Below are 23,925 nucleotides of genomic sequence, written 5' to 3' on the forward strand. Positions count from 1 at the left end.
GCCATACAGAAATATTCACTTTTAATCAGACATGATAAATGGTAAACTGTCGACATTATTTTCCCCACATGGAAACCAGTGAAATCATGTGGACATGGCAGAGTTGCGAGTTTCCACACTCCAGGTTAAAAAATCGTGAAATGTGTAAAAAATTATACATTTCTCTCATTTTTAAAAGATTGTATAAAAACCTGCAACATGTTCAACATTAAAAATCCTTAACCTACAAAAATAGCACCAGGGAGAGTTAGAAACCTTTAAAAAGTATCAAAAAGGAATTTCTGAGATCCCCCTCCCTTAACAACATTTTATAAACTCATAATAAAAGGCAGCTCTTACAGGGAAAAACATTTCAAGGAAGACTTGTCTACTACAATTCTCATCAAGTGAGCTTAATGCCAAGACAATTCTCATTCCTCTTTTATCTTTGTTTACTTTCCCCAAGTTCTTTTTTTCCCCTCATCTATTTGTTTTCCTTTTGATCAGATAGGAAAGGATGTGAGATCTGGAGTATGCAAGATCAGGGATGCCACAGAGTGGAGGGCACGTGTTTGCCCAGCCTGGAAAAATCAAGCCCATCAGACCAGAGGATGGCTGTCACCCTGAGCCCCTGCAAGGACCTGGGATGAGGAATTAGTGTTGTGGATGGGGTCCAGCTGGACATAAGGATCACATTGGCAAGGAGTCCAAAAGCAGCTGGAGCAGTGCTGGCAATGCCAAGGCTTCCCAAAGCCCTCCAACATGCACAGAACCCACCCTGCAATCTTCCCAGTCCAGGGGCTGGTGACAAGAGGGTGCTACATGTCCCCAAGCACTTGTCAAGCATTGGATGTGCCAGCAGTGACATGGACCAGCCTGCTTGGCTTTTCCCAGGGTTTTCTTAACTAAGGCATGTGTGGTTTGAGCAAGAATGAACCCCCCCAAGTTCTCTTGAGTAACCTCCAGGTTAAAACAGGGAAAAAAAGCCTTTAAATGACCTGGGATTCCCTTGCTATCCATTCCCAAGTACATCCTTGGATTTGAGACCAAGAGAAGATGGTCCTCAGAGCTATGAAGGAAAACTGCACACAAAAGGGTGGGAGGCTGCTGTCCTCCACCACAAGGACAAGGGTGCCAGAGAGGTAGAAGGAGCTGGGAGAGAAGCTCTTCCCAGTTATGCTGTACAGCACCTTGCAAGAGAGCAAGCATTGATTGGGTGGAGGGTTGGCTGGCCCACAGTTTGAACCTGAATAGTTTTGAGAAGGTGCCCGAGGGCTCTCCCAGAGCCAGGTGACAGGTGAACAGCAGAGGTAGGGGAGGACAGAGGGACCAAAGGGGGAATGGTTTCAGTGCATTGAAATGTGCATTGGAATTCAGAATCCCCAGAGATGCCTGCTGGAACAGTAGCCCAGTGGCTACGGAAAACCTGGTGGAAATGGACACAGGCACCTGCACCTTCCCGGTGGCGACAGGCTCAGCGTGCCCAGGACAGCATAGACAGCATGATAATCACTCTGGCAAAGCTGGAGAGTAGAGGAAGGCAATCAAGTGAGTACAGTGGTGCCCACAGGAGCTTCCAGTTTGGGGGTACAGCTCCAGGAGCCCCCAGGGTGCTGCCAAGCTGGGGCTGGGCACACAATCCCACCTCTGTGCACAGGGATGCAGACACAGGGAGATGGAAGCACAGGGGAGGAGAGGTACAGCCCCCTGCCTGCAGACCCCCCCAGCAGTGGCAGTGCTTTCCTGCCTCACTGTCCCATTCCCTGTGCACAGCATGAGACAGGCACAGGAGAGAACAGTGCTGGTCCCTGCACTCCACAAGGGTTGGGTGGGATTTTCCCTGGAAGGAATTCCCTGCCACCACTGCTTGGGTTCACGACATCCTACATGACATTTGGGGTGCTGAGATTTGAGGGTGCCATTGACCATTACACTGTTCTTCCTGCTGACATACCACATTCATTTGGAAAATGGATGCTCCAAGAACATCTTCCTTTACAGGCCCTGGAGCCCAAATCCTCCCTGCTCCAGTTACTGTGTAAGCTTTTGAACCATTCAGCAGGATTTTAAAATGTAAGAAAAGGTTTTAGATGTCTTAGAAAGGAAGTAGTGAATATTTGTAAACTACAACCAAACATATTTCTTTAGTTCTAGCTAGAAAAGTAATTCTATCACCTCACAGTTCAGTTTCAGCTACATTCAGGTCTAGGAATCTCCACATTCTTATGTAATGCCTTAAAGCAGCAATAGACATAAAAAACAACAAAATTAAATTTTATCAAAAAAAAAGAAAAAAAAAAATTTGGTTTTTGTATGATCCTGTGTTCAGTGTGTAACCTGAGCAGGGTCGCTTACACCTGCTGCTACGGTTTGGGGGTTTTTTGGCAGTTACTTCAAGAGGTTTTGTTAGTTTAGGAAAAGCACCAATTCACTGTAGTTCAGGTTTGCCTGCAGCTCGCCGGCAGCTGCCTGCACACAGGCTGCTCAGCAAGCGGTGACTTCCCGGCTCCAGGCTAAACCGGAATAGTTAATGCTCTGGAGGATGAGGCTCCCCGTCTCATCAGTGATGCATAGAGCTTCGTGTGCTGGGTAATTAAAGCTTTGTCCATCATTTCCTACATATCACTGTTAGTCCCTTTAAAGAAGTTACCCTGCCAGGTTCTTTGGTTACAGACATTCCTCGGCTCTCCCGGCGAGGCCAGGCTGCCGTCCCGCGGCACGTGGCCGGGGAGGGACGGGGCTGTGGCAGTCCGGTGGCCGTGCCCGTCCCTCTCCCGCCACAGCAGCGGTGCTGTGCATCTTTACCAGAGAGACGAGGGACGCTCCATTTGCTAATCACAGGCAAAGTAATCCTTGAGCGGGGAGAAGAGGTGCCGGATGACAGGGACGCTCCACGATCCCCCCAGCAGCTTCTGGCGAGTCCCACGGCTGATGTTGGAGACATCCGTGTAGGCCAGGGGGAAACCAAAGATCCTGTGGAGCAGAGGCAGGAAAGGGGAGGTGAGGCAGAGCAGGAGCAGGAATCCCTTTCCTTGGGTAGCACCGCTCCCAGGCCGCCCCAAAGACAATGAGCATCGGGAGTCTCCTGTGGGGAGGGGATTCAGCTCTCCAGCACAATTGGAGCCCCATGTGACCTGAGCAGAGTCACCACTCTGGATGGGGCCAGGCTGTGAATTCCCACCATCCTCAGTGCCCTCCACCTTGTTGGATTTCCTGGCAAGGCTCCTGTGTCCGGGCATCCAGCCTGCCTCCTCTCAGCAACACCTCTGCAAGCATTGCCCTGGGGGTACTCCATGGAGATAGGACTGAGTAGCTCTGGGTAGCTCTGAGTCATGGGCTGGGCACTTCCCTTACAACCAGATGCAAGTCCAAGAGCCATTTCACATCACAAAGGCTTGGAATTGTCATTTTACTTTCAAATGCCATTAGCTCAGTGTTAACTCCAACAAATACTGACAATTTAAATATAAGCAAGGAAAACTATTTAACCCTAGTCTTGTTTACTAGCCAGAAGCATCCAACTAAAAAACCAGGTTTTTTTTCTCACTTGATGTGAGAAAAAACTTGATGTGCAGGACTGCTTGTAATTGGATTTATCTACTCCCACTCCTTCTGTAGTGTTTTGCCATGAATTCAGGGTGCTACAGGGTGTGAAGTGTGGAGCAGGGTGCACTCATGCTTTGCCACAGCAGCTGCATTATCATGTGCACATCCCTGCAGGGAAGCTGCCCCTTTGGGAGCTCACTCCCAGGAGCTGGGCTTAGAGCCAGGGAGACAAAAAGCCCACAGGAACAGGCACTACGAAACAAACCAAAACTACTGTGAGAGGCCCAAGAGGACAGCAGACTGATTGATTACCGGTCCATCCCAGGGAGGTTGCCCCAAAAGTAACGAGCTCGGTGGGCAGCTGATATCTTGATAGCATCAATCATAACTGGGTTACACTAGGGACCAAAAAGAAAGGAAAAAGTTAGAGGGAATGTTGGTTTGACTCTCTCCTGCATGGACAGCCCTTCCCACTGTACTGCAGGAACTTAAAAGTTTTCAGCAAATCCTCAGAATTATGTAGCTCCCACAAGCCCTGTTTCACACCAGAGAACAGCCTGGGTGGCCACATGAGCTCCCAGATCATGGCCACGGCCAGCAGCTATTGACCATCACAGGATGCTCAGTGCTGGTTCCCATGGACCAGGATCAGGATTGTCAGCCTCCAGCGGTGATTTTACACCAGCAGTCCCTACTGACCCACAATCCATCCTGGCTACCACAGAGTTAAAACTCCTTCCCAGTCCCTGACCACCCCCCCCTCCCTAGAAATAACAGGCATTGCTGGGAACAGATGCTTTCTGCAAGGCTGGCAAAACCCCTCCCCCAGAGGACTAGTGCTTGGGTTTGACCTGATGAAATCCAGACGGGAGCATCCAGAGCCAAGACTAAACTTGATTCCTTGGCATGTGCACCAGGCAGGGGTTTTCCAGCACCAGGGCCACAGGAAACCATAGCCAGACCCTCACACCCGGCACACCCTGCACAGCCCAGCAAGTGTCACCTGCTCCAACGCCTTTCCCACAGCTGTCAGCAATCCCTACCTCCAGAAACCGGGAAATGTCCCTCTTGTCGTTGATCCTCATGGCCACCACATTCTCAAACATCCAGAAGAAGGGCCGCTCCTCGCCTGCCTTGGGACGAGCGTAGTTGAGCAGGTGGTAGAACTCGAAGAACAGCCTCCCAGTTCCTTCTGCGAGGAAAAAGCCGAGCAGCAGGTTTGGACCAGCTGGGACACGGGCTGTGGGGCCAGGGGGCCTGGCTGCCCTCCTCGCCAAGATGGGTACGGAGACAGCCCACCACCAATACAGCTTGGGGCTGAAACACTTCCCCCCAGGCTGTAGGGAGGCTCCATGCCCCAGGAACATCCCAAGGTATACAGTCCAGCAGAGGCAAAGCAGCCTTACCAAACAGCGCCTTCCTGGTTGGATTGACAAGAGAAACATCGTCACAGGGGGTTCCACCGATCACCAGGTCAAAAGGACCCCACTCCTCAATCTGCAGAGAACAGACAATCCAGACTGTTAAGAGACACTACAGAAACAGGTCTCTGCTCCCCAGTGGGCCAGGGCACAAGCCTGTCCCAGAGCTGGTGGGGTGAGAGCCGTGCCCCCATGGTGCCATGTCCCTCAGGCTCCCACAGAAGCAGAGCTCACATTTCTCTTGGTTATGTTCCTGACATCGTGCACGTAGGTGATGTTGCCCTCAGGCCGCACGGTGCCCGCGGCGATGGGGTTCTCGCAGATCTCTGAGGCAATGTACTTCTCCACTTGGATGCCCAAGTCCTTCAGCACCGTGTACCCTGCCAACGGACAGAGGTCTGAGGTCGCACTGCTCTCTTTAGGCTCCAAGTCTCCTTCGTCAGCACCGCTCGATGTGGATGCTCCAGGATGTCCTAGGTGGGTGTAGTCAAACAGCACTTCAGGGTGAGTAAACTTTTATTTGACCCATTCCTCCAGGCAGATTTGCTTCCAGAAAGCAGAATGCCAGGGCTGAGTGAACTGAGCCAAACCAGTTGGACTCAGGCACTTCAGAGTACAGGTTACTGGTGTCCCCACAGCTCTGGCTTCTCAGGGAACCAGCCATCCCAGATCACACTTGGCACAGCAGGAACACCCCTATGAGATGCCCACACATGCCCTCTCCTCCATCCCTTCCCCTTCCATGCCCTCTCTCAATCCCTTCCCTCCTCCACAGCCCTGTCCAGCAGAAAAGGAAGACCCTGCCCTCATCTCTCTTCTGATGGGGATCTTCCTGCTTTCAGCCCCTCCTCCCCACCACACTTTTAGAGACAGGTTTGAGCCCATGGAATGACTCATTCCTAAGGCCCAGTGCCAAGACCTGCCCAGCAGTGCTCCCCCCCTACTGCCTCACCTGTTGTGACCCCATCGAACAATGAGAGCACTCGAATTGGTCTCCTCTTTGCTGGAGGAACTGTTGGGTAGATTTTGGGTGCAGCCTGCAATGGAGACAGTCATGAAACCCCAGCCCTGGCAGTGCTGCATTGGCCCATAAGGCTCTGAATGCAGCACCTCCACCTTCAGGACAGCATCTGCGGGACCAAGAACCTGGCACCCTTGGAAGGGTGGATGAACAAGACAAGGCAGAGGGAAGAGGAAGTTCAGGTCATTGACCCTCTTCCCCACATCCCAGCACACTGGGCTCCCTGCCCACAGCCCTTACATATTCCTGTCCCTTGTCACTGGTGAAGAAGTCCTGCAGGCGAGTGTTCCAGTCCTGCCGGCGCTGCAGCACGCCGTGGTTCTGCTGGGGCTGGCACATGTAGCAGTTCCAGGGCTCCTGCTCTTTCACTCTGGCTGACGACCCTCGACCCACGAGCACCTCCAGACACTCCACACAGAAGCACCTGCCCAAACCACAACAGCTTGTGCTTGTCACCCCAGCAACCCCTTTGGGTCACCCCAGCTTCTCCTGGAGTCTCCCCTGCCATGCACAGGAGCCCCCACCATTTTACAGAGTATTTTTTCAGGCAGTACCCTGTTTTTTAAGGCTGCTAACACAAGCTGGTGACCAAGGCATGGGTAAATCTCCTGCCAACCTCCACAGGGCTTATTCAAGTGATGCCAGGCTCAGTAAGTGCAGGTAGGCTGCATTGGGCTCTGCTGCATGGCAGGCAGCTAGGGAGAAGCACAGCCCCTGCCCAGACTCATGGAGAACCCTGCTTCCTGCAGCTCCCTGGGAATGATGCCAGGCCCTCAGCCCCAGGAGCAGAGACATGGAGCTCACCTGCAGCAGCTGCTGTTGCTGCAGAGCAGCAGCTCCTTGCCTGCGCAGCAGACGGTGCAGTAGGACTGGTACCCATCTTCGTCATACATGTAGAAGTACTCCAGGAATCTATCCTAGCAAAAGGACATCCAGGAGCAGAGGAGGATATAGGATCAGGAGCTGTGCTCAGAGGGTGGAGAACACATATTTGCACCATTCCCTGTACACGATGAGAACTCAGAGATATACATCTTGTTTCAGGTGGTGAGAACATGCTGGGGGACAGCCCCACGGGAGACACAGCATGGCCACGACGTGGCACAGCCAGCCCTTGTCCCAGCAGCACTGGCTGGACCCCAGCCCCATCCTCTGACCCCAGGCTCCCACTCAGCCCCAGCACAGCAGCACTTACCCTGCACGTCTGGCAGAGGCCCCCCTTGAACAGTGGGTGGAAGGTGGCCGGGTTCCTCCTCCCACAGGACAAACAGCTCTCTGTGGGACAGAGAGAGCTACGCTCAACCCAGGGCAGGGACTCCTTACACCACACCACAGGCTGCAGAGGCTGGAGCCTCCCCTTGGAACTGTCTGGATAAAGCCTGCCCTGAGAACTGCATCCAAATGTGGCCTGACCTAGGAACTCTATCCAGATGTGGCTGTGGCTCCCCAGGGAGGATCCACAGAGCACCCTCTCACCCTGCACCTCACCTCAGCACCCTGCACTCACAGCACCTTCCCCCCTCCTACATGGTGCAGAAAGGCACCCACGGCCCTTGCTGAGCACCCCCAGCACCTCACACCTCTTCCAAGCAGAGACAGTGTTTACCTTCCAGCTTCCCGCTGTTGCTTGTAGCTTCAGAAACCATTTGCGCTTTAGAAAATTGAAAAGAAGAAAATGGAAAAAAGAATTTATTATTCCTTATGTAACAAACTCTAAATGCACTCTCCTTACAGGTGCCTTATTTCTTGAATTAGAACTACTCCAGCTTTGCTGAGAGATTTGGGTGCAAAACCCACATCTTTTACTGATGGAGATTTAGAGCTCAGCATAGCTGCACATGGTCATGCTCCAAGCTGAGCCACTAGTGGGGCCCAGCCCATGTCTTGCAGTTGGGTTTGCTGGTGTCTTGTAAGGCACAAGTCAGCACCACTAGACCATAAAGGCTTTTGCCTTCAGAAACCAGGCTCATGGTCCCTGGGAAGAGCCAAGCCCCTTGCCAGAATGGTTTCCCAGTGCTCTCAGGGTGCACATCCCAGGCCAAGCCATTCCCCAGCTCTCTCTGTTCATTACCTCGGGTCTGGTCCTCTTCTACTCGCTGCTCCTTGCTGTTGTTGCAGGGGTAGGTCTTCAGCCTCTTGGTGGGGGGACACTGTTCAAGGGACACCACCTCCTCTGTCCCATTCTTCAGCACCCCATTCTCTGCAAGAAAAGGAACCTTCCTTAAGCCTCCAGCCTCAGGATTGTCCCAGAACGCCTCTTTGCTAAGCCCTGCTGCCCGGTCTCACTCCAGGCACAGCAGGACCCTTCCTGGCCACCGGGGTCCCTACACATGGTACAAGGCTCAGCCACTGCCCATGCCCGATGGCTCCTGCCCATGCCAGCCCCCACCAGCCCCCAGCCAGCCAATGCCACCACCTCACCTGAGCCTTTGGGTGGCCGCAGTCCCTTGAGCCCCAGGGGTTTGAAGCCAGTGATTGCCCAGTCAATCATGGGCTTCAGCTGCTCCTCCAGTGACTCCCTGGGGCCAGTTGTAAATGTCTTCCCCGACCGGCTCCGGGCAACCTGATGAGGATGGGCAGCAGGGGACAGGGTGACAGGGTGGTCTCCATTAGGGGAGCAGTCACAACCTGCCAGGGCCACAATCCCAGGTCCCCTCCCCACCCAACACACTCTCACACACACACACACACACACGTGGGGCTTTGCGGCCCCAGGACAGTGGCAGCTGATCAATTCCCACTCTGGGACACTCTGATGCCTCCATCCCTCCAATGAGCTCATCTGTCCTCCACCTCAATGGAGCCAGAAGCAGGGACAGCCCAAACACACCTCTTGCCCAGATTCTGCACCCTGGAATTCAGCAAATGGCAGGAAGAAAAGGCAGAAGAGGTGCCTGTGGGTCTGCAGCCCCATATGCTGACATGTGATGTATCCCTTGGATGGGGAGTGGATTCATGGCTGCTCAGCACCAGCCCTGACTTCAAAGCACATCCAGCACTGACCTGGGACACCTCTGGCCAGCCTGGCACGGCCCTGCTGCAATGATGCTGCCACGTCTAAGCCCTCACAGGGAGCCTGGCCTGGGGGTCTGGAACAGTGAGACTCTGGAGCAGCAGCAGCTACCCCTAAACCCTCAGGATAAGCAGAGTCTGGCCCCACAGCTGCACTTGAAAATTATCTCAGCAGTGAAAGGAGGGTTTTACTGCACCCCATCCCACAGGCCCTCCAGCCCAGCTGGTTCAGCTGGCACCTCCTCACTTACCCACCCACCCACCCCTGCTGGTTACCTCCAGGGCGTGGTAAATGGCACGGCGGTAGGACACCAGCTTGTTGAACGTGGAGGAATTGAAATGTTGCCTAAAGGCCATCAGTCCCACAAGTTTGTCTGCAGAAACCTGAGAGAGAGCATCAAGATCCCACCTGTGAGATGGGAAAGCCCTGCTTGGCCATATCCCCCCAGCACAGTGCAGTCCCCAGCTCCAGCACTGTGGCCACACCAGGAAGCCCAGTGGCAGCTTTGCCAAGAGCAGCAGCGTGACAAGGACGGGTGGGTTGCACCCTCTGCCGGCACTGCTGGCGTGACACCAGCACAGCACTTCCTCCCTCCTGCCTGCAGCATGGGAGGGGTTGGACATCCTCACTGGATATTAGGAAAAGGTTTGTGGTTGTGCACTAGAACAGGCTCCCCAGGCAAGTGGTCATGGCATGAGGCTGACAGAGCTCAGGGAGTGTTTGGATGACACTCTTGGGCGTATCGTGTGATTTTAGGGCTGTCCTGTGCAGGGAAAGAGCGCAACTCAAAGATCCTTGTGGGTCCTTTCCAACTCAGGATGCTCTGATTCTGTGAGGGTGATCAATCTCTGAGGGGACATCCCTTACCAGACAGGGGAAGCCCTGGAGCATGGACAAAACCCTGTGAAGTGGCCAGGCAGATGTCCCTATGTCTGGATGCTGTCACCAACCTACCACTCATTAATTACAGACATCACAGCCATGAAAACCTGACAGGCCCTGGATATTCTTAACACTGGGCGGGGAGGCCTGGGAGGCTGCAGGAGCACATATACCCCACAGCCAGCCTCAAGAGGGGCAGAAACATGCAGGGAAGGGTGTTTAGGGCTGGGCAGCAGGCTTACCTCCGAGAACTTCCCGTCTCCAAACCACTGCACCCACCGCATGCCCGAGACTGCCTGGCGCTTGGCCGTGGCTCTGTGGGAGACAACGATCGCAGGCCACCAGGAAAAACCTTTGATCTTTCCCCAGACGAGCTCCCCAATTCCAAATTCCTTCCCATCCTGAAAGCACAACACAACAGATCAGCCAAAAGTACAAACTCCTCATTTTGTCTGGGCAGCTGCACCGGAGAGCCCTGGAGCACAGGGGACAGCCCCAGTGCGTCACCACGCGTGCCATGCGTGTGGAACCTCTGTGCAGTGATCTACAGAAACTGCAACCCCTCCCTCAAGCACAGGGCCAAGCCATTCTCCCCCAGGAGCACTGGATCCCAGCCCTGATCCATGCTGAAGCTTGGTGGGGAGGCCTGTGCATGCCAGCCCCGTGCTGAGCCCGTGCCTGGCACACGGCGTGGTGCATGCTCCGTCCTGCACAGCCCACCTGGCACGGGGCCTGTGCGTGTCCACTCCTGCCTGCCCTCCCAGGGTCTCTGCGAACACGGGGAAGCCTCGCACCAAGGTTGTTCCCTGGGTGCCCTCAGCAGATGAGGCTCCTCCTTGGCACAGAGCAGCCACTTCACGGGACTCACAGCTCAGCCTGTGTTGTGTGGCTGCACCCCAGGGAGAGGACACCCACCCACCCTCTTCTTGTTCCTTCAAGAGAGAGCAGGAAATGTGGCAGAGTGAAAACGGAAGAAAAAGAAGAGCTGAGAATCTTGGTGTGACCCGTCACAGGCCACGCTGGGTGTGTGCACAGCAAGGCACCTCACAGGGAGCAAAGTCACCTCTCTGCCTGCAGAGCCCTCCTTCCCAGGTTTGTTCTGCAATTAGGTACTTAATTATGCAGCAAGATGCAATTGCCTAATTCCTGCAAGTCTGGGGCCATGCCCTGTGGCCTGCAGGCGCCAAATCCCGCTCTGCAGCCCCAGCAGCTTTGATTCTCTCCAGCATCCCCGACAGAAATGTTTTCTGCACATGCAACTGCCTGTCTCAGCAGGGCACGGCACACGGCACACGCATGCGTGTCTCGGGGGGCCCACGTGTGCCACCAGTGGCAGCTTGGCAGGGCTGGTCCTCAAAGCATCCAAGCCTGATAGATGGACACAGCCCAGCACCATCACACCCCAGACATGCAGAGGAGGAGAAACAGCACTGAGGTTTCCAGTTTGTTTTGGGACAAGTCACAGAGGTTTCTTGTGTTCCTGGGTGCAGGAGCAGAGTTCAGCCCCTCCGTACCTGGTACTCCAGCGCCATGCCCATGTCTCTGCTCTCTGACTCCTCTGCCCCCAGCTCAACAGAGCTGTTCTGCCCCTCCTGGGAGCTGCTACCAGAGAGTGTGCTGCTGCTCCGGGATGAGTCCTGGGAATCCTCCTCCGTCAGGTCGATGGTCACGGGCATGGTCATGGGTGTGGGCACGGCTGAGCGACGCCTGGAGCTCTGCATGGCAGAGACAGAGGAGAGTGAGGGCAGCAGGGAGAGGCACAGGGGAGCAGAGACCTGCCCCACATCACCCCCCATCCCCACATCACACCCAGCCCTGTGCCATGCCCTGCAGTCAGATCAGAGAGGGGGATCCAGGGAGTGAGGGCACCACTGCAGCCATCAATAGAGAGGAGAGCCCTTAATGAGGCCATCTGCAGGAGAACTGCTCTGCTTTTACTGCCAGCCCCAGAGGAAATGGTGCACCACTGCCTCCTCCCATTTTCCTGTCCCAAATCCACCCCGGGGCAAAATACAGCATAAACACACCCCCTTCACAGGGGAAACTGAGGCACAAGGAGGCTGCACCATCTCTGAAGATACATGACCAGGGCACAGCAGCAGTGCAGGTCTCTGGAGCCCCAGGGAAGCCTCAGGGAAGTCCCAGAGAAGAAGCCCTGGCCCTGCCAGACCCTCACCCGCACAGGAGTTGGCAGGTCCCTGAGAGTCTCCACACTGCGTGGTGGTTCCTTGATCCGCATCTCATGCCGGGTCCGCCCTGCCTGGAACATGAGGCAGAGGGTGGTGGGCTTCTGCCTGAGGCTGCTCTCCCACCCAGCACTGCCCCAGGGCTGCACCTGCTACCAGCACAGAGGGCTGTCACAGCATGGGTGCCCTCCTCACAGGGGGACACCGACAGTCTGTGCCCCATGGGGCTGAGCACCACAGGCAGAGCCCTGGGGAAGGTGAGAGAAGGTAGATGGATGCTGGAGGCACCTTGTGCTGAGCCCCTTTGGGCAACTTTCTCCTCCACTGCACCTCTGCAAGGCTCACAAGCCCCACTGCTGCAGCCTACTGCACCCACATGACAGAGAGATCAGGAGCCACAGCTGGGAAGACTGGGATGCCAGGAGAACCACAGAGCACAGCAGAGCATCCATCCCAGGCATGGTCCCACTTACACACCCTGGATGCTCTCACACTCCTGTGGGTGCTCTTTCCCACAGCCAGCCCTGCAGCAGCATCCAGGGCAGCCTTTCCAGCCCAGACTTGTTTCCTGCATCCAGCATAACAGAGGTTTAAAATTAAATGACATTTTGCCGTGAAGAGTCCTCAAACTAAACATACTGGGAAAGTTGAATTTTCACCCACTGGACTTACGGCTCTTTCTTTTGGAAGCTGCCTCATTTCAGGCAGATCTACAACCCTGGGGTTTAATTCTATCTCAAAACAATTCAGCCAGAAGGCAAAAAAAAGTCCAGACCCTGGAGGTTTGTCACTCTCGTCAACAAAAGAGGGTGGGTGAAATTGGGGTCCAGCCCCACAGCAGCTCACCCTAACAGTGGGAGGCACAAGATGCTTCAGTCTATCAATACAGCCAAGACTTTAAAGAAATTATCAGCATAACTATTAGGCTGCTGCAACATGCAATGGGCATTGCTGCATCCCACACCACCCCCTCCTACTGCTGTGGTATCATGAGAAGCAGGAATTTTAAAAGTAAAATATTAAACTGGTGAGTATTGCATCCATCACTGACTGTTCCTCTAGCACTGAGCACAAAAGAAGCCCAGAGGGAAAGAAATGAGGATCCTGGCACCAGATGCCCCCCAACAGAACAGCCCCAAAGAGCACCCTAGGTGTTCGCTTACCCTCTGCGCTGGCGCCAGATCGAGCGGCCAGGCCAGGTCCTCCTTGGAAAGGTCTCCATTGCTGTCCTTCTTCAGGGGCAGCAGCCCCAGGCCTCTGGAATCTGTGCAAAGACAGAGCAGCCTCAGGCTCTGCAAGCCCACCTGGCTGTGTCCCTGCATGCCCCAGCCTCCCACTGCTCCCACAGCACATCACGATTTGGAGACACCAAAACCTCATCTCGGAGAAACATGGCTGAGAACAGAGACAAATGGTGCCCCGAGGGCTCCCCCAGTGTGGCACCAATGCCCCAGATCACCCACCTGCCCCTAAAACTGGGAGGGAGTAGCAGCAAGCATGGGGACATTCTGATCTACTGCTTTATTCCTGAAAGCTCAGAGGCACAAGGAAGCCACATGCCAGCTCTTCAGGGCTTCAAATCCCAAGAGGTGAGATTTGGGAACGCTGACTGGAGAATCCCAGGAACAGCAATGCAGCCCCTCAGGTCAATGGCACCCCTCAGGCTGAAAGGGCTCCCCTGCTTTCCTCATTCCTCATTGAGGAGCAGAGCCAGCATCCCAGTAAAGCACCCATTTCCACAAGCATGGCCTGCACGTGCTACTGGATCACAGAAATCCAGTGGGGTCACGGAGGGACTCTGGCCACAGCCACAGCACTTCATCCCCCAGCATGGCTCTGGGACAGAGGCTGTGAGATCCCCAACCCCCTGCATCCTTGCACATCCTAGGAGCACTCTGGGCTCAGCGTGGTGACCCTCACCTCGATTGCTGGGCTTCCCATTCGCCTCCAGTACAACGCCAGGTGCATTGTCCCCGTTGATGAGGATCAGCTTTGCCCTACAGTCTGCCTCATCCTGCCCGTGGCTCTTGTCCCTCTTCATGGTCGCCTGTAGAAGCCAGAATGGAAAGGAAATTCAGCGGTGCAAGGAAGCCCCAGGGAGGGCACAGAAAACATAGTGAGGTCCTTGAGCCAGCTTTCACTTCATGCCCTTCAGCACAGGGGTCTGACTGGAGATGCAGCTAAAGGTCCTGGGAAATAAAGGGCATAACCTCCACACAAATGTGGTGGCCCTGAAAACCAACCAGCTCCATCTAAAAAAGATCCCAGACACAACCCACTTATCCTTAGGGAAATACTAGGTTTTCCCCCAATGTCTGTATGCTGGCTCAAAGCTGCCGAGCCCCACCTCACTCTGGCAGGCCCTGTCTGGAGAGGAGTTGCATTTTCCTGGCCACCCTGTAGAAACCAGGGGACAGCCCAGCCCTGGGGACAGCCCACCCCTGGGGCACCAGGCCCCCTGTATTCTGGCTGCCCAGCCCAGAGGTGGGTGGGCTGTTCCCGCAGCAGTAGGACAAGCAGGCAGCCCGCCATGAGGGGCAAAGTCCTGGAGCCTGCATTAAACTCTCCCAGAGAGAGAAAACTCCTCCTGCCCCCGCTCTTGGCCTCAGCTCCCCCGCCCCAGGGTGAAGGGGCAGAGCAGGGGGCTGTGCCACAGCACCCCAGCACCCCCTGCCCTGGTGTCCCCCTGCAGGGCTGGGGCTGGCCTTGCTTGCTGCCTTCCTTCCCTTGGGCCTGTTTTCTGAGCCTCCCTGGCTCCTGTTTTCTGAAGTGGAAGCTCCCAGCTCTCCCAGAGGCACCCGGACGCCATGAACTGTGCTGCCTCATTGCCGGGCTATGGGTCTGTGCTGCAACTTGCCTCTTCAGCAGCACAGTCATTTATTTTAGCAGCACGGAACTCAAGAGCTGAGGAGATTGCAGGGCTTTGCCCACCTACAGCCGTGTTAGGAAGCCAAAGCAACACCCCCTCAGCCCCAGTGAGACCCCAGCTCCAGCCCACCGCCCCTTCTGCGTCACTCTCGTTCTGCATCGCCTCCAACCACTGCCCTAACAATTGAGATTTCTGCTTTGAAATCATCTGTCAGCACCTCTGACAAACAAAGACCAGTTGGAGTTCGATCTTTTGGATGCAGAGGGCAGAGTTAAAAACCTGGTAACACTCAAACACAAAGGAAAACAGGTGTCCATCCAGGGCCCACCTCCTCAGGCAGAGACCCCGGTGCACATACTGCCTCCCCCCCCGACAAAGGGAGGAGAGGAATGGCACCAGACACTGCGTAACCCCCCCCAGCTGTGTGTGCAGAAATCCCTCTGCTGCAGCACATCTGCTCCCAGACCCGACAAACAATTCCTGGGAGCTGCCCAGACTCGCCGCCTGCCCCCGGCCCAGGCGGATGGTCCCACATGGCCCCAGATGCTCCAGGATGCAGCAATCCACCACAACACAGCCAGGTCAGGGTCAGCTCCTCCTGGTCTGCACCCCCTCCCCTAGCCCACAATGCTGCAGAGCAGCAGCAGCCATGACTGGCAGCAATGCTAACACCAAAACCAGCAAAAACTCACCAAAAAAAGTAAATGTCCCTTGGGAATCCCTATAGGAAGGCGTTAGGCATGCTGCTCTCCCAGCATGAGGGTGATCTGAACCAGAGGGTAACAAGGAGATGGAGCTGCATGAGGCAGGCAAGATTCAGGGAGAACAGAAGCAGGCAAGGAAATCTCCCAGCCTTCCCAAACACCTGCACCCACAAAATTCCACTGGGACCCTCAGACAACCTCTACATTCATTCCTTTGTCAGGAACCTGAGTCCAAGAAGTTCAAACTTGCATTTCAAAACGGCTTTTCCTTTCTCAGCCCTGGGACTGCCTCATGTCCAGCACACCAGGCAAGGGTGTCCTGTCAGTCTAGCACTGGGGAGATGAAGAGCTAAGGTGACAGTGTGGCCAGGTGTCCCCAGGGACACAGCCAGGACTGAACACCTGATGCCCCAAGCTCAGCTTTGCCACGTGCTTAGGGAGCTCCCACATGGCCTTTATTCCAGCTATAAAGTGGGGAAAAAAGGGTTATCCCTTTGGAAGGAACTGCTCGCTGGCAGAGCAGAGACCCACAGGTGACAGCTCTGCGGGTCCATGGTACAGGCCACAGGCCCTGCTGCGAGCACAGGTACATCAGCTCCCTGCTTGGTCCGTGCCCTTCTCCAGCTGCACTGCCCAGGATCACTCGAGGACATCCCATCACCATCCTGACAAAAGGAACAGCACACCATGGCACAAAGGGCTTGTTCAAAATCCCTCTCCCAAAATCCTAAGCCTGTGCAGGACTGCAATTCCCATCCCTTTTCCTGCTGTTTGCACCAAGTGCTGAAGCCACACGAGCCCATCCTGCTGCCCACTGCTCGCCCAGGCTCCCCTGCAGGAGCCACATCCTTGTGAGCTCATCCCCTCCTGCTCAAGAGGAAGGCTTGGTTCTTTGTCCTCTCCTCCCCTTGCAGAAACACCAACATGTGCACTCAGGGCATTAATAATAAGAAACAGAGCACTGCCCTCACATGTGTTGGCTCACAGGAGACCAACCCTGCAGTGTTTTTGCATTGCCCAGCACCCTGCAAACACACGGGTTGCTCCACAGTCATGCACTCCAGACAAAAATCCATAAGGAGGCAAATAATGCAGAATTCCAGCTCCATTGCCGAAAGCTCCCCAAGAGCCGGACACCAGTGGCAGCCGTGGCACTGCCTGGTGACCAGGACCTGCCCTGCAGCCAAATCCCACCGAGAAGACAATGAACTCGCTGACTCCACAGCCCGCCTTCATTTTGCAATACCAGTTTCTTTAAGATTTGCCAAACTGGTTAAAGACCATGCCACAGTATTAACTGCTTAGAGAGAGTTCTGGTCCCTGCCTGGCCACGACTGCCGGCCACCGTGGAGTGGGCAGAGCAGGCAGAGTGGGCAGAACGGCTGGGCTCACCTGGCAGAGAGGGCAGGGTGGGCAGGGCTCACCTGGCCGGGCCATGCTCTGGACTGCATCCCTGCCCCTGCTCCCGGGGCTGCTCCTCCAGCCTGGCCCAGGCTGGTTTCAGTTTTCCTTGCTGGGAAAACAGGCCTGTTATCAGGTGCATGTCCCCAGGAGGTGGGGAGTTTTCGGACTTTGCCTCCAGACAGGGGCATGCATATCAAAAGCTGGAGGGAAGAGCTTTACCCATGGCTGGGATGGAGCCATCGCCCAAGCCCTGTTTGAATAACAAAAAGAAATAAAGGACCCTAATGGCCGGGCTGGCTCTGGGCTGTCGTGCACACTAATGGCCTTTAAGTCTCCCAAAAAGATACATTTTCTTCTAATCCTGGGAAGAAAGGAGTTGCTGGGTTGGCAGTTCCGTAAGAAAGGCGCCGATTTCGCAGATGTGTTCGTTGGGAAGGGCAGGGGGCGAAGGGCAGGCTCCCCCTGCCCGCTTCCTGTGCCTGGCCTCTCTGCTCTCCCGCTCCGGCACTTCCCTCCATTTCCCCCGGTTTCCTCCTGCCCCGCTCCGCTCCCCCCGCAGCCCTCGGCGCTCACCCCGGCTCTCCCCGCTGCCTCTCAAGCAAAGCTGGGTTAAAGAAAAGAAACAAAACACAAACCGGCCCCTCCTCTCCCACTGCAGACCAGGCTGGAGACGTCTCCCGGACAGCCACCATCCCCGCCAACCGCTGCTCCAGCTGCTCCGGGCTCTTTACCATGTTCATCCCGCTGGGATCCCGCCGAGCCCCCCGGCGTGGGGCAGTGGCAGCCGGCGGGCAGTAGCTGGGGGCTGTGGGCAGGGCTGGAGGCTTTGGGGGCTGTGGTGGCTCTGGTGCACAGGTGAGTCCCGCTCAGTGGTGGCGAGTCTTCTGTCCGGAGTCGTCACTGCTTCATTCTCCCCCTGAACAAGAGGACATAAAGATGACAATGACACCTGGCTGTCCCCATGGCCGCTCGTCAAGGCCCGTGCAGCCCCAGAGATGGGACTGGGATACCCGGCCTCACTCCTCAGTTGATTGAAAATTAGGAAACTGGAAACTGAGGCAGGAGAGTACTAATACTGCTCAGGGCAGCACGCTCCAGCCACCCTTTCTTTGCCCTCTCCCGTTCCGAGGGAGGTCGGTGCAGGACCACCTCTTGCCCCAGGACAACCACTCGCCCAGGGGTCCCCCCGCCGCTCCCCTCTCCCGGCTTCCCGGGACTTGTGCCCCACGGTGGGGCCGCTCCGAAGAGTTCATTCCTCCTTCTCCGAAGACCTGTCCTCCCCGGAGGGAGGGCACCCGGGCTCGGCAGGAGGCGGATGCCAATAGAGCCCTGCGGTCGATACCTGCTCCGGCCACCCCGTCCCTCCGGATCGGCCCCGGGGAAGCTTCGCGCCCGAGGTGCGGCCGGGAATCTCTTTTCCTGCCAACAGAGAGGGAAGATGCGCTGTCAGATCCCCGACCGAAAACCGAAAACAAAGGTGTTCGGCCCGGGGCAGCAGCGCCACCGTGTCCCGGTACCCGGCAGTTCCCCACGGTGCCCCCGGCCTGGAGGCGGCGCTGCCCGGGACGACCGAGCCGGGCAGGGGGACCGGACCCCCCCGATCCACCCCGGCCCCGCAGCCATCACTCGCCGTATCAGCGAGGAGACCCTCCCGCCGCAGTCCCTGGCTCAGCCCCGGCCCGGCCCCGCGGGTCGCGGGGGGTCCCGCACCGGCCCCGTGGTGACAGTCCCGGGACGCGCCCCCGGGGCTCGCGGCGCCTCCGCGGGAAACTCCGAAAGTTGCAACGGGACCGGAGGGGTGGGCGGGACCAGGGGGACTTAGGGGACCATGCCCGAGGCTGTGGGACCGACGATCTCCACAACACGCCCCAAAGCCGAGTGCCGGCAACAAGTGGCGGCGGGGCCCACCATCCCCTGCCCAAGCCCTCGGGACGAAGCCGCGAGTTCCCGGTTACCGGACACCGGGGCCGCCAGACCGGCCGGGGCGCTCCCGCCGCCGCGCTCCGGTGCGCCCGGTGCCGCCTTCCCCTCCCGCCTCATTGTCCCCCGCCACCGCCGCGGACAACAAAGCCGCCCACGAGGATGTGCCAGGGCTCCGGCTCGGACCCTCCGGTCCCCCCGGTCCAGCGCTCACCTGCGCCGCGGCGGGACGCGCCGTCCAGCGGGGCCGCGCCGCCGCTCGCCGCTGCCCGCGCCCCGGCCGGCCCCCGACAGCCCCGCGCTCCGGTTACATGGCGCTTTAACCCTGCCCGTGCTGGGCAGCCCCTCCTCCTCCTCCTCCTCCTCCTCCTTCGCCGCCCCATGGCGGGGGAGGGGAGCGCGGGGCCCGCACCGCCACCGCACCCGCCAGGCCCCCCAAGCCCGTGGGGCGCGCAGCCCTCGGGCTCCCGCATTCCCCCAGGGCCCGCATTCCCCGGGGCGCCACATCCTTCCCTCGGCGACTCCACACCCCCCCGGTGCCCCAATGTGTCCCATCCACTGCCCCACATCGCCCGGGACCACCGCCTAGCACCCCATATCTCCCTTGCCTCGGCTCCCCGCGTACCTGCTCCGGTGCTCTGCATCACCTCCGCAGGGCTCAGCATCCCTCTCCGGGGGCTCCACATTACTCTGATGTCTCACACCCTACCGGGCTCCCCACCCCCTGGTACCCGCCGGCGTCCTGGTATCGCCTCCACTGCCCGGCATTCCCCAGGGTTCATCATTTCTCCGGGGCTCGGCCCTTGGAGCCCCGCACAGCTCAATTCCGGAGGCAGAGGAGACTCCCTTGGCACCGCGGGGCCGGGCAGAGCCCTCTCCCACCGAGCCACCGCTCTGCCCTCCGGTTTCCAACAGCACCATGCCCCACACAGCCCCATGCAGCACAGCCCCGCGCAGAGCACCGTGAGCAGACAAAGCCTCACAAGTTTTACACTCAGTTTTTGTTTGTTCTTTCCCTTTCCCGTCCTGAGGCAAGACACTTGCAGGGCTGCGCCGGGGCCAGGGACACAGCCCGCGCCTCTCCTGCCCCAGACAAAGCATCCGGAGTCCACGTGGGGTATAATCTTCCCTGCTCGCCTGTTATTACTTCTAGATTCAGCAGAAAAAAGTGTGTAACAGTAAGAAAAGGAATATGATTATCCTGGTGTGATAGAAATGAGCTTTTAGGGTCAGGAGGAAATCTTAGTTAGCCAAAGTGTCTGAAATCTGCAGGACCAGCCCCAGGCCTGTACGGCAGGTTCCCCCAAACCACACCTCCATCCCTGCAGAACACAAGCATGAAAAATTTGGCAGCAAATGTAAAAAATGCTCTGCAAGTGAACAGGAGGAGCTGAGAAATCCACTCTGAATAAGCCCTTGGGGATACTAAACGTCACCATTCAAACAAACATGCACCACATAAACCTAAAACAAATTTGCAGCTCGGGCAAGTAGATTAAAACAGGCAAACATATTTTACTCCCATTTGTTTTTCCAGATTTAGGAAAGGGAAATGCTTTTGAGAGCTGGGCTCATGAGAGTTTCCAGGGCACTGTGAGGGTAGAATCAGCCCTTCCAGCATCCACGGGTTCCTCTCCCTTTCTACGGAAACCTTCCTGCTGCTGTTGGCCTCGCTGACCTGCCATCAATCTCCCGCCAGCCGAAACGCCCTCTTTCTCTCTCTGCCCCTCAGTTATCATTTTATTCAGGAGAGCAAGGCTCTGCAAACTGCTTGTGGGAAAGGTCTGGTACCAGACAAAGCAGCTCTGGCAGATGATGAGCCAAAGCCTGATCCTTTTCCTGTCTTTGCTACACATACCAGAGAGATGCTGAGAGTTTATTTCTGTTCAATCAAGAGGATTTGTATGTCATTTCACAGGAAACAAGGTACCTCTATAGAGGATTTTATATCCTGGCTCCTGCCACACATTCCAGGTACCTGCATCACGCTCTCAGCAGCTCCTGTTGACCCAGGGCTGGCTGGCATCAGCAGCCTCTGTCAGAAGAGTATCAAAGCAGCTCCCTCACTGCTTCCCACCAGTCCTGTGGCTTTCCAGCATAGACCAGTGATGGAACACGGCTGTGTGGGCAAAGCTCCTCCACTCCAGAGCTGGAGCAGCTGCAAGGAGCAGGCAGCACGGCCAGGGCTCATGTGAGCAGGAAGGGAAAGCTGGGGGTCCCTCACCATGCCTGGGCATAAGCAGCATGTCCCCCACACACCATGCCATGGCCACATCCCTGCCCAGGATGGAGGAACTCCCATCGGCAGCAAGGCTGGGCTGCCCAGCTTCTGCAAAAAGTGATTCCAGCAAGAGCCATTCCCCCAGTCTCACTGTGCTCCTTTGGCTGGCTGGCATCTCAAATTCATGGAGCCAGTGACCAAACAGCTGAAGGAGCCATTCCCTGTCACTATGACACAGTCAGGACTGGCAACATCCATTCACATTGGAAGTGACTCCTCATTTTGCACATGCTTCCCAGCAACCATTCCAGCTCTTCCACACATAACTCCTCACTCCCAACCCTGAATCCTTCTCTTCACTGAAGGCTGCTCAGCCAGTATCTTCTCTGAAGTGCACCTGGGGTATGCCACCATGCCCAGTTCATCTCTGTCTGCCCAGTTCATCTCTCTCCACCCAGTTCTCACACTCCAAATTTCTTCCTAAAATTCTCCTTTGCCACCCTGGCCAGGCAAACCAATGCCACTCCCTGCCCAGAGCTCTGCTCTAGCTGCCACCACCTCCCATCTTTTGCTCTGCCCCCAAAGGTTTTAGTTGGGACCTGTGTATCACAGCAGTATCCATGGAGATCCTCCACAAATAAAGCGATTGAGCAAATATGTGTCATTACCTACAGCTGGCAGCAGTGTAACCTTGTCACCTCCGGATCTTTTGGGTCCCAGATTCCCACATCCCAGTAATGGCTGAGCACTTGTTTGGTCTTCTTGCAGGCAGGGAGGAGCACCAGCACCATTAAATCAGCTTGGACAGTCGCAAGCTGGGGCTGAGAGCAGGAGGAACTTCTCTTTCCACCGGAGTTGGCGGCGATGCTCCTGCTGCATTCAGGCTTTGGGGTGCCCATGTTGATGCACACACAGCTCAGCAGCTCTTTCCCAGCCCACAGTAATACCATTCTCACTGCACAGCATTCTTCACTGCAAGACCCCATTGCAGCACGTCCCACAGGATGTCTCCTCCTCTTCCATGAGTGTCTTCATGGTCTGAGCCCTCACCCCAGCCCTGCGCTGGCTGCCTGCCTCTCCACCAGCTCCACCAGTGCTGCTCCATCACAGCTCTCAGCAGCCAGTCACTCCTCACCACGGCTCCTGTCCCCTGTCCCTGGCACCTCTCCTGAGTCCAGGGAGAGCTGTGCCACTCAGCAGGGCTCTGACTGCTGGAATCAAGGTCTGTTCCTGCTGTGGGAGAGCCTCATCCTGCTGCCACATGTGGGAATACAGCCCCAGCCTGCCTTACAGCTGGGCTAGCTCTTCCCATCTGGGGAGAATTGCTGTTTACACAGAGATAGGAAATGTTATCCCTCCTACAAGAAGTTTCTAGCCCTTCCTGTGGGCTGGCCAGGCCCACATGATACAAACCTCTAATAAAAATAAGGTTAAAAATAAGTGTCATCCGTGTACCCAGAACATCTAGAAAGTCTGCAGCTACCCGCCTGCAAACTTCAAACGCCAAGGCACACAAAGAAAAATCTTCAATGCCTCTCTAACAAAGCTGGCCACAAAATCCTCTTTTTCCTAGAAAACAGGATACGCCTGCTACAGCCTAATCTGAAGTGACGAGGCCTCCCCAAACCACCCTCCTAAGCACATATACTTTTATCAAGAGAAACGCTGCTCCCAGGGGGTGGCTGCCGACAGAGCCCCCTCCCTCCACGCCAGGTCCAGAGCTGCTCCTGCCTGCCCGGGTCAGGGATTATGGTCCCTGCTCAGGAGCAGAGGAGCCACTGGAGAGAGGGAGGGTTTTGCCTGTGGCTGCAAGGCAGGAAGGAGTGTGGCAGAGCCCAGCACTGGAGCTCCCAGCCCTGCTCCACCTTTGCACAAAAGGTTGGCAGCCAGTTGCTCCTGCAGCAACGCCTGCCTGGGACCAAAAGCTGAGGAGTGTGATGGGGAGAGGAAGGGGCATTAAACTGCAGAAGAAACTGAAATCCTGGTCTCAAAGATCTCATTTATCCAGGGGGATAGAACTCCTTGGAAATATCAGCTGGGCAGCCAAGCGGTCTCACAGCATCCCTCAGACTGTGTCCAGAGATGTCCTCTTAGTGCTTCCAGCCCAAGGCAGACACTGCGGGTGGGCAGAACACCGAGAGAGCAGGTGGGCTCTGAGCAGCTGTGTGAAAGCCCTTTTGGCTTCTTCATAGGCTCTTGCCTTTTCCAAGCCTTTCTCAGGCTGGCAAATGTAAGCAAGGTTCCCCTTCAGCTGCAAGGCTGACCTGGGAGCAACTGCAAAGGGCTGGGAGAGCTTGGCATAGATAACGGCATCAGAGAACAGGATGGCGACACCCCAGGATTCGATCTCTTGGGAATACATAATAAGATCCTTCAACAGGTAGCACTCTCCAAGTGCTGAGGAAGCTTTTCAAGTAGAGCACATGGATCCTCTGCCCAGTTTGAAGAGCAACGTTTTCAGACTGTTTTCCTGTGTGTGTGCGTGTGTCTGTGTGTGTGTCCCCATTGCTTTTTTGCTGCTGCTTTCACTTTGGTATTTATGGCGAACAAGGGCACATACCTGCAAGTCCAAACTGCTGCCCTTGGCCTGTCCTCAGCTCTGATGAGTCCATCAGCGACGCGTTCTGCATGAGAATGGCAGGAGCACCCATGGGCTAATAGCTGCCTGCACCCCTACGGCAGCCCTGGGGCTCTGAGCACCATCCCCCGCCAGACACCCCCATAACTACGGTCATCACCCTGCAACCTTCTCTTTTATT

At 56.2% G+C, this 23,925-nt stretch overlaps 1 protein-coding gene across 2 annotated transcripts; it reads right to left on the reverse strand.

Annotated features, from left to right (window-relative positions):
* Positions 1-4: 4 nt before the first annotated feature.
* DNMT3B (DNA methyltransferase 3 beta) lies at positions 5-22,483 on the reverse strand. 2 transcript variants are annotated; one of them, XM_015647933.3, is made up of 21 exons: positions 21,835-22,483; positions 18,368-18,444; positions 17,661-17,941; positions 13,969-14,095; positions 13,212-13,312; positions 12,039-12,122; positions 11,377-11,577; positions 10,105-10,263; positions 9,256-9,363; positions 8,389-8,530; positions 8,039-8,167; positions 7,574-7,618; positions 7,163-7,242; positions 6,772-6,884; positions 6,208-6,391; positions 5,899-5,983; positions 5,181-5,326; positions 4,932-5,022; positions 4,569-4,717; positions 3,838-3,923; positions 5-2,952 (listed from the first exon to the last, which is right to left on the reverse strand). In XM_015647933.3, exons 3-21 carry the CDS (start codon positions 17,763-17,765, stop codon positions 2,811-2,813), a joined length of 2,277 nt encoding a protein of 758 aa, XP_015503419.1. In that variant the 5' UTR covers positions 17,766-17,941; positions 18,368-18,444; positions 21,835-22,483; the 3' UTR covers positions 5-2,810. The 2 variants fall into 2 exon arrangements, with proteins under 2 accessions (XP_015503419.1, XP_015503416.1); XM_015647930.3 differs by having other exon boundaries at positions 5,181-5,419.
* Positions 22,484-23,925: the final 1,442 nt, after the last annotated feature.

This window comes from Parus major, chromosome 20 (assembly GCF_001522545.3).
Source record: "Parus major isolate Abel chromosome 20, Parus_major1.1, whole genome shotgun sequence".
NCBI lineage: Eukaryota > Metazoa > Chordata > Aves > Passeriformes > Paridae > Parus > Parus major.

Excerpts from the sequence above, each read along its gene's own strand:
- DNMT3B (XM_015647930.3), bottom strand. The coding sequence starts at position 17,765 with ATGAACATGGTAAAGAGCCCGGAGCAGCTGGAGCAGCGGTTGGCGGGG. Across the intron at positions 10,264-11,376 it reads GCATGGCGCTGGAGTACCAG|GATGGGAAGGAATTTGGAAT; the intron begins GTACGGAGGGGC and ends TTGTGCTTTCAG. Across the intron at positions 7,243-7,573 it reads CAACAGCGGGAAGCTGGAAG|AGAGCTGTTTGTCCTGTGGG; the intron begins GTAAACACTGTC and ends TCTGTCCCACAG.